The sequence below is a fragment of the Caenorhabditis briggsae genome, assembly GCF_000004555.2.
Source record: "Caenorhabditis briggsae complete genome, chrI, whole genome shotgun sequence".
In the NCBI taxonomy this organism is placed as follows: domain Eukaryota; kingdom Metazoa; phylum Nematoda; class Chromadorea; order Rhabditida; family Rhabditidae; genus Caenorhabditis; species Caenorhabditis briggsae.
In genome coordinates, this window is record NC_013489.2 from 2,604,585 (window position 1) to 2,614,087 (window position 9,503).

The 9,503-nt window shown below is 38.6% G+C and overlaps 4 protein-coding genes across 4 annotated transcripts in view; 2 read left to right on the forward strand and 2 right to left on the reverse strand.

Moving 5' to 3' along the window:
• Positions 1 to 214: 214 nt before the first annotated feature.
• On the reverse strand, positions 215 to 1,787 carry Cbr-cpx-1 (the record flags this gene model as incomplete). The annotated part of the gene is made up of 2 exons (XM_002638884.1): positions 215 to 372; positions 1,514 to 1,787. The coding sequence occupies 2 exons, from the start codon at positions 1,785 to 1,787 to the stop codon at positions 215 to 217; spliced, it is 432 nt and encodes a 143-aa protein (XP_002638930.1).
• A 2,956-nt stretch (positions 1,788 to 4,743) lies between these two features.
• On the forward strand, positions 4,744 to 7,044 carry CBG22158 (the record flags this gene model as incomplete). Its single annotated transcript, XM_045241899.1, has 4 exons — positions 4,744 to 4,819; positions 4,866 to 5,303; positions 5,429 to 5,970; positions 6,652 to 7,044. The coding sequence occupies 4 exons, from the start codon at positions 4,744 to 4,746 to the stop codon at positions 7,042 to 7,044; spliced, it is 1,449 nt and encodes a 482-aa protein (XP_045097497.1).
• A 454-nt stretch (positions 7,045 to 7,498) lies between these two features.
• On the reverse strand, positions 7,499 to 8,040 carry CBG22159 (the record flags this gene model as incomplete). The annotated part of the gene is made up of 2 exons (XM_002638886.2): positions 7,499 to 7,649; positions 7,916 to 8,040. 2 exons carry the CDS (start codon positions 8,038 to 8,040, stop codon positions 7,499 to 7,501), a joined length of 276 nt encoding a protein of 91 aa, XP_002638932.2.
• Positions 8,041 to 8,526: 486 nt separating this feature from the next.
• Positions 8,527 to 9,503, forward strand: part of Cbr-adpr-1 — a gene marked incomplete at both ends in the record, with an annotated part of 6,956 nt that continues 5,979 nt past the window's right edge. Inside the window, 2 exons of the mRNA XM_045241911.1 lie at positions 8,527 to 8,640; positions 8,762 to 9,105. Of these exons, the coding sequence (XP_045097498.1) occupies positions 8,527 to 8,640; positions 8,762 to 9,105 (458 nt within the window). The remainder of the gene's footprint in view (positions 8,641 to 8,761; positions 9,106 to 9,503) is intronic.

The window sequence follows — 9,503 nt, forward strand, 5'->3', positions numbered from 1 at the left end:
GGGGGGGGGGTGGGAGGCTGGAAAACTGAAAATTCGCAATAGAGCGAGTTTGTCAGAATTTCGAACAGGGGGCGTGAAAAAAGTGAAACGGAGATCTCAGATGGAATGTAAAGAGGGCGGGGTCTAATTTGGCATTTTTCGGGGGTATTTCTAGTAGTAAAGGGATTATATGGACCTTTTTTGGGAAGCAAAAAGAGAATAAGAGAAAGTCAATTTATTTTCCGAATGGGAAGAATCCCTTGACAGTCTCAAAGGCTCCGGTTGCCATGGTTTTGGCCTTCTCGACTTGCTCAGTGAGCCCGAGTTGTCCGATGATCGAGTCATCCTCGGCGTTCATCTCGGCAGCGATCTCTTCTGGGGTCTTGCGAGGTCCTGGAAATGGAAGAGTTTTTGGGTGGCCTAGGAAACCGATTTCCAATTCAAAAACTTCAAAAAAGTGGTTTTTGAGCCGAGTCAGGGGTCAGTGCAGCTAGGCGAGCTTAGGAACCCCGCCTGGAGGCAGTTGAAAATTTAAGGTAGACATTTTTTATATAATTTTGAAAATAATTTTTAAAACTACGTTTTACAAATTACAACATCAAAAAATGTTGAGTTTGAAGCTGTCTACAAGCATTTGAAGACATTATGTCGGCGCTAGAGGGGTCCTTCCCCGCGTGGACCAATGCTTCGTGACCTTTTTCAATGGGGATATTGAAATGTTTATACTATCTTGTAGCGCTATACAAAAGCTACATCATATAATTTGAATTTTCCAGAAATATTGAGTTTGGAGAAAGTTACATCATAAAAAAAAAGTTGCGTCATAAACATTGATGTCGGCTGGGAAGAAGCTCACAAGAATCTTCAACACGCTGACTTATTCTCCGTGAACTTCTTCAAATTGAATGTGACATAATTTATTTAGTTTTGTAGAACTACTCAAGAGCTATGTCTTGCAGTTTTACCCATTCAAAAATATTTAGTTTGAAGCTACTTACAAGCATTCCAAGATAGAACGAACCTTAGCGCCGTGCTAGCGATTATGCGCTTTCCATCTAACCAAAAATTAAATGTATTTTTTGCCAACTTACAGCTTTTATTATGAGCTTCATGATACAATTTGAATCTTCTAAAAATAATAAGTTTGTAGCTAGCTACAAGCATTCCAAGATAGGATATCCGCGCCGAAGAGAACGTTCCCCGTGCGGACCTATTTCCCGCCATTTCTAATAAGCCAAAACAAATGTGTTTTATATCAATTTATAGCGCTTTTCAAGATCTATATTTTACAGTTTTATCTATTTGAAAATATTTTGTTTCAAGCTAGTTACAAGCATTCTACGCTAGAACGCCCCTAGGAGTAGCGTACAGTGAACCTTTGCGCCGTGCTAGAGATTTTGCGCTTTCCTTCTAAGCAAAAACTAAACGCATTTTATACCAATTTGTAGCGTTTTTTAAGAGCAAAATTTTACAATTTAGATCTTAAAAATATATTAACTCTAACCCAAGTTATACTCAAATCAAAAACCCATACCTCCAATGCGTCCCTCGGTGAAATCCATGGCAACGCCCTCCTCCTTCTTCTTGATAGCATACTTGTCACGAATACCCTGTCGCATTTTCTCTCTCTCCTGCTCCATCTTCCGATGCTTCTCCTTTCTTCTCTCCTCTTGCTCCAGACGAGCCGCGACGACTTCTGGATCCTCTCCAGTTTCAGTCTTCTCACCACCGTCATCCTTGAGTCCGAGACCGCCGGTGACCTCGTTCAGTTGGTTACCAACCATTTGTTTCATCAAGAAACCAGCCATGATTGAATGAGAAGAGAGAAGGTTCTGAAATCCAACATTTTGAAATCCAGAAGTTTCGAAAAAAATTCAAAATGTTGAAGCAAGAAATGTGATACATCTACATGGAAAACGAAATTCAATAGCCACTTCTTTACCCAAAAAGCTACGCGGTCATGAGTTTGGCTGAGCAATGTGAAAAGAAAAAATATGAGGAGAGAATAACACCTTCTTTTTCTCAGTTTCTGAGAAGGCTGAGCCTTGATTAAGTGGGCGGGGCTTAGGAGGAAAAAGAAAAAAGAAGAGGAGAAAAAGTGTGAGTCAGTTATGTTCTAACGATTTCCGGGATGAAAGGGAAAGAAAAGAAAAAAAGAAAAAAAGAAAAAGGAAAGAAGAAGAGGTGAAAATGGAAAACAAAGGAAAATAACAACATGTGAACGTTCATTAGGTATGTAGATCTGGTTGTCCGGATGTCCAATTAAGAAAACAAATCCTAAGAAACGTTTTCAAAAGGCTAAAACCAAAGAAGTTCTGTTGCCGGACTCGAACCCGCGATGCGCGGGCAAAAGTCTAGTGCGCTATCCCCTACACCATGGCGACACTGTCACTGTGGAGGTGTTGGCGTATAGAATGCGCGGCTTCTCATGAAAAGCGCGTGCCAAAAGCTTCATGTTGCATACACCATCACCACCATTTCTAATAATGTCTCGCCGTGGTGTAGAGGCTAGCGCACCCGGCTTTTGCCCGCACGTCGAGGGTTCGATTCCTCCTAGAGAGCTTTTTTGTTTTCGCATTTTTTTAAAACGTTTTCTAGTCCATCAAAGAGTCTCTGAATACATCAAAAACAGAGAAAAAAATCTCAGAGATGTCAAGAAAGAAGTCATCCTTCTTCTTCTTCTTCCTCTCTCAAAAGAAGAAGAAGAAGAAGACGTTGTTTTTCCCTTTTTTTCGGAAATTCGAGTTTTGTCATTCCCGAAAAAAAGAGGGTTCCCATCCCACAGAAAAAAATGGGAAAATGAAAAAAAAAGAGAAAAAATTGAATAAAGCCTCCAGGCACAGCTGGAGACTCCATCGTTTATTTTATTTGATTCTTGTGAATGGGAAAGGGAAAGTGGGCGGAGCCTATGAAAGTGCGCTCTACCGTAATCCAGGGAAGGCTTGAGAGGTACTTGAACGGGTCCATGGTTTTTTTATGAGAAAAAAATGATGAAGTGGTTTTTTTGTTGGGGTTCTCAAAAGAGCGAATTCGGAGAAAATTGGGAATGAATTAAAATTTTTGGATTTCAGATTTTAGGAATTTTTTGGAATTACGGATTTTCTGAATTTCGGAATTTTAGGATTCTATTAGTTTTTTGGAATGTTTGATTTTAGGTTTTTTTTAGATTTCAGATTCCTAGAATCTTCGGTAAGTTAAGATTTTAGGTCTTTCTTTGTGAAATTTCATATTTTAGGATCATCCGAACTTCTGAATTTCAGATTTTTAGAAAATTCAAACTTTAGTTTTTCTGAATTTCCTTGAATTTCAGGGTTCAAAATTATAAGTTTCTCGGGAATTTCAGGTTTTCCAAATTTCGCAAATTTCAGATGTTTTAATTTTTGGGGTTTAAGACATTCTGGATTTTTCAAATTTTGGATTTTATAAACTTTGAGATTCTCGAAATCTCGGAATTTCTAAATTTTCTGGAATTTCTGAATTTCCGAGTTTTCTGGATTTTCGGATTTTTGGAATTTCTGATTTTAGGATATTCTGAAATTTCCAATTTTCGAATTTTCGCAATTTTTACAATTCCAATTTTTGAATTTTTAGAAGCTTCTGGAATTTCTGGGAACCAAAAATCTTAAAATCCAAAAAAAAAACCAAAAAAATTGCTCAAGAGGCTCAAACAAAGTACCCTATTCTGCTCTCTTTTTGGCAAAATGAGCGAGAAAAAAAATCAAAAGAAGACGTCGACGTCTTCTTCAAAGAGCTTATTCACACACAAAAAAAAGGGGAGGTGCCGCGCGAAGAATGAGCAAAACCGGGCTCTTCTAACTTTTCTCTAACCGCACTCCTCGTTTCCCACACTCTCTCGCTTTTCGAGTCTCGAGGGAAACAGAATCGATTCCCTCGTGCGCGCCAACGACGTCTTCTTCTTTTTCTATTTTTTTTTGCTGCTCAATTTTTTGCGCGGCGCAAAACAAGTCATGCGCTCTTTTCTGCTCTTCTGAAGCAGAAGAAGAGGGGATTCAGAAGACGTGCGAATACCCAAAAAGAAGAAAAAAGAGAAAAAAAAGAAAATTGGGGAAGAAGAAAAAGGGAATAGAAAAGTATAGGGAAACTATAAAAAATGGGAAAAGGGAGTTTGGATGGATGGGAAAAAGGGAAAAAAGAAAAGTGTTCGAAAAAAATTTTGGAAAACCCAAAATCTGGAAACCGGAAGTTTTTTAAACTCATCTAAAAAATTCTAAAAGCGCGCATATTGTATACGCCAACACCACCTTTCCTCATTTGTGTGCAAGTAGTGTAGTGGCTAGCGGGCCAGTCTTTTGATCGCGAGTCGCGGGTTCGAGTCCGGCCAGCGGAAGACTTTTATGTTTGCCTTTTCAAACTGTTTTTAGATTATTAAGAAGTTTCTGAATAAATAAAAACTTTTGGAAGCGTTTGAACAAATTTTTTAAAATTCTTATTTTTTGTAAATTCCGAATTTTTGAAAAAAAAATCTTTGCAATTTTTTTTAATTCGAATAAAATTGAGAAATTTCATTGTTCCAGCTCAAAACCTTAAAATTCCACTAGTGAAATTTGCCTTCTTTCCTTTCAAAAATTCCACTTATCCCCTCAAAAACAATGATTTTCGAAAATCCGCCAAAATTTCCCTCCTCGCTAAACAACGCGCAACAACGACGCTCCGCATATCCCTTTAATTTTTTAGCGATTTCTCTCTTTTTTCGGTCATGTTCCACCGATTTTTTTCGTTTTTTCACAGAAAAAATTTTCAGAAATGGGTCTTCTAGACGACATCTCCAAACTAACACAACCGGCCGCCGAGTTGCCCGATGTGGAGGATGATTTTGATGGTTAGAATTATTTTTCGAAAAAATTTTCTAAACAAATATTTTTCAGCTTCATCCCTAGTGAAACCAACTGGAAATCGCGCGAAGAACAAACTTCAAAATTTCAATTTCGACGAGGGAAAGTACGCGGGTGTCGCCGTTTCGAGCAAAGACATTTTCGGAGACGTCTCGGAGATTTCGGGATTGAAGGCGAAGGATTCTGAGTCGGAAGATGATCTAGACGATGAAGCGGAAGATGAAGAAGACTTTGAGGAGGAGAGTGACGTGGAAATGGAAGAGGACGTTGGAGAAAAGAAGAAGAAATCGAATATTCTAGAGAATCTGGCGGATTCTGACGAGGACGAAGAGATGAACGATGAGGAAGAAGAAGATGGGGATTCAGGAGACGACGAGAAAGAAGAAGAGGATGATGGCGACGAGGAGGAGGGAGCAAATCTGAAAATGACGACTCTCTCACTGAGAGACGACTCGGATAAAACTGAAAAGGGTGAGTTTGAGCTTTCGAAGCTCAAATTTGTGTTGTTTTTGATGGAATATCGTTGTAAAAGTGCAATTTTTCAGTGTCTGAAGGCTAATTTAGGCCTAGAAATCCTCATTTTCCGGTCTTTTCAGCCACCAGCGTCCTCCATCAACGCCAAGTTTGGGACGATCTCTCCTACTCGAACATCCGCATCCACGCGCTTCTCAACGCAATGAATCAAATGCCACGTGGCGATGCTCGGCGGGAGCTGGTGAAAAATTGTGATCCCTCGACACAAAAATCCATGGAGGCTGCAATGGAAAATATGGCGAAGCTGAGAGATTTGATGGCAAAAGCCGGAGGGTTTTTCGAGGAAAAATCGGGGAAAACTGAGGATTCTGATGATGAAGAGATTCCAAGTGACGACGAGGAGATTTTGAGCGATTCTGAAGGCCTGGACGATGAGGAGGAGGAGGAAGAAGATGAAGCACCAAAAAAGAAGGCTGAAAATCAAGGAACAAGTCTGAAATCGCTCAAGAAGAATCTAGAAACGCTGGACGGCTCGATCGATAAATTTCGTGCGGCGACGCTCACAAAATGGTACAATCGGACCAAAGTTTTGAGCTCAAAGTCTATGAATAACGCGGATTTTTCGGTTTTCGAAAAGGGAAGCATTTTGGGACAGATTAATAAGGTAAGATTTAATGACTGGAACTTTGGGGAATTTAAGGGTAAAATCCGCAGATTTCGAGCTAAAAATTACTTCATATTCCAAAAATACCCTAAACGTTAGCCGAAAACATCCTGAAATTGGTCCGAAAATAACCAAAGTTTGGCCAAAAAATCCCCAAAATTAGCTGAAAATACCCTCAAAACGAGCGAAGAATACCGTTGAAATTGGCTAAAAAACCATAAAAATTAGTTGAAAATATCCCAATCTTCACCTAAAAATACTAAAAAACTGGTCCAAAATCCCAAAAATTCGCAAAAAATACCGCAAAATTAGCTGAGAATACCGCTAATTTGATCCGAAAAAAAAGGAAAATTGAATAAAAATACACAAAAAAAATGTTGAGGTTTTTGGTCGAGCTTAAAACGACTGGAAATGGCTTTTTCAGAGTCATTTACTTATGAAAAACAGCCAAGATTCTCTAAAAAATCAATTTTTGAGGTCCACACAAAAATAAAAAATGTTTTAATGTTGTGAGCCGTAAATTTTGGTGGCAAAACCCTCTGAGCCAGCTAGGGCATTTTTAGATACGGTCATTTTCTGATGGTTTTTGAAGTTTTAAAGGGTGTTCTTAGAACCAAAAAAATATATTTAAAAAAGACAAAACGAAGCCAATTATCCAGTTAATTACCCTAATCATCTCAGGTGCTCGCCGATGAGGACAAGCTTCTCAAAAAAGTGCACACGAATCGAAGTGGAAAGACGCGTCTAGGCGCCTCCGCCTCTTCGGATTCCCACGATCCCGAGATTTTCGACGATTCCGACTTCTATCAAGTACTTCTGAAGCAGATGCTCGAAGCAAGGAGTCAGATGAATCAGAATTCTCAAGATGGCGCGGACATGACAAGAAACTACATGGAGCTGCAATCAATGATTAGCAATAAGAAGAAACGAGATGTTAGTCAGTTGTCATCGAAGGATCGTAAGCTGAAGTACGAGCCGATTGCTAAGCTAATCAACTTCTATCCATCGAAGCCGTCGGTTGCCACGTGGAGTCATGAGAGCCGGAATGAGCTCTTCAAATCGTTGTTTTCCTAGAGAAATATTTATACTGTTGATTTTAATTTTTCTTTTCCCTAAAATCATTGTTTTCGTTATTTCCCCCATTAATTGTTATCCACTTTTTGTTAAGTGAAATTTTTGATTTTTTGAATTTTTCAAACCTGACAAATACGCTGCTACTGCCAACACCCACCTGAAATTGGCAATAGAGCGCGTTTTCAGAGTCTCTAGCTTTAAAAAAAACCAGTGAAAGCAATTAGAATATTATATAGGAAAAAACAGTCGAATCGAGGAAAAAATAGCTGAAGAAACAGTGAAAAATGCCCGTAAAAAGTCGAATTTTCGGTGTATGTGGGATGGGTTTGGGAGATGTTTTTAGGGGAGAAATCGGGGGAAATTTTGAAATTTCCCAAGAAAAAAAAAGAAGAGAATCACAGAGAGAATTCAAATATAAAGCAGGTGGGAAAATCGGTGCGGAAAAATCGATATTTCATGGAGCGATCCGGTCGCGCCAAACGTAATTGCACACCTCGCCGTTGAGCTTTTTCGTGCAAGTCGGCCAGAAAATGCAGCTGTCCGGGTCCGAGTAGCAAATGAGGGCCAGTGCGATGAAGAAGATTCCAGAGCAAATGTGACAGGGTCTGAAATAGGGAATTTCGCTTTTTCTGCACGAAAATTGCTGAAAAATGAGCCAAAATTCAATTTTTTGGGAATTTTTTTTAATTTTTATGTTTGGAAAAATTCAAAATTTTAAGAAAAAGAAGGTTCCAGAGCCAACATTTTTTGTTTTTTTGTGCTCAAAAATCGGTGAAAAATGACCCAAAATTCAATTTTTCGGGAAAAAAATTCAAAACAAAACTTTTTTTTGAAATTTTTTTTCAAATTTCCCGCCAAAATGCACACTTACCGCCTCTCTAGGAAGAATCCGACGATATAAAACCACATAAAAAGCGCTTGCTCAACGAGAAATATCGGATGGATCCAGTGTTTGGGAATCAGGAGCACTGGTATCAGCCACTGCAGACAATACATTCTGGCTAAAAATATTTTTAATTAGTTAATTTATCGATAATTATCGCAAAAATTCGCGAAAAAACGGCTGAAAAACGATAAAAATTGCGATAATTCCCCCGAGAATCAATCGGGGCAAAATAGAAATGTGTGCAACTGTGCGTCTCGGTGTTAGCACATCATACAGCATAGCTGACGACATGTTGGCCAGCACGAATACATCTGAAATTGCAGAGGTTTTTCCAAACGAATTTCAAACCGATTTTTGATTTTCAAGTTGTTAAAAGATTGCTCAAATATCGATTGTTTTAGTTTTCAGCACAAAATTTGAAGAGGATATAAGGAAAATACGGAAAAAATGGCTAAGAAAAACTTACATTTTGACATTTTTTTAGCTAATTGTTGTCTTGAAATTCCGGATTTCCCCCCAATTTTAACCAAATTTTCGTTGTATTTCAAGCTTTTTTAAAGTAAAAATTTTGAAAAAAAAGTGTTTCCAGGTGAATTATGCTGACCGCATTGGAGAAGAGATATGAAAAGGCGAGATTTGGAAGTTTGTTTCCAGATATCATTGATGAAAATATGCTAATCGATTCGTTTGAGTGTTGTGATACACTTGAAGTGAGTAAAAAATCCTACAATTTTTTTAAATCCGAAAGTTCCTAAAATTCCAAAAATCCTAAAAATCAAAATTTCGAAAATCCTAAAGTTCTAGAAATCTTAAAATCCTAAATTCTTCCAGGGCCACACCGGGTGTGTAAACACGCTCCGTTGGAATCGAAACGGCCAACTTCTGGCATCTGGATCCGACGATCGTCATGTGAAAATCTGGAGAGCCGGATTGGAAGTCGAATCTCTAGCCACTGGACACGTTGGAAATGTGTTTGCAGTCGAATTTCTTCCAGGATCATCGGATAGAAAATTGGTGACCGGAGCCGCGGATCATATAGTTTTTCTTCATGATTTGGAAGTGAAAAATGGGGGAAAACGACGATGGGAGCTGGAGGGAAGAGTCAAAAGGCTATGTACACTGGAACAGGAATCTACTCTTTGGTGGGCCGCGGTCGAGGCCGTTGAGGGTGTACAGTAGGTTTTTTTTCCATTTTTCGGAATATTTGGATTTTTGAATTTCTGGATCCTGAGATCCTTAAAAATTGGAAAGTGTAGATTACTGTAGCTCTTGTCACTGGCGAATCGCTTATAGATTTATCTAGATTACGGTGAATTGGATTGCTGTAGTTTGAAGCAACGATGGATTACTGTAGCTGCGGTTTCCTTTAATTGGATTACTGTAGCAAATTGTATGAATACGGTAGCTCTGAAGACATCAGACCTTAGCATGCAATTTTTTGGGTTTTGGATTTTTAGAAATTTTCGGATTTTAGATTTTTCGGATTTTTAGAATTTTTGGATTTTAGGATTTTAGGATTTTTAGGTTTTTTAGAATCTTAGAATTACTGTATTTTGAAGCAACAATGGGTTAC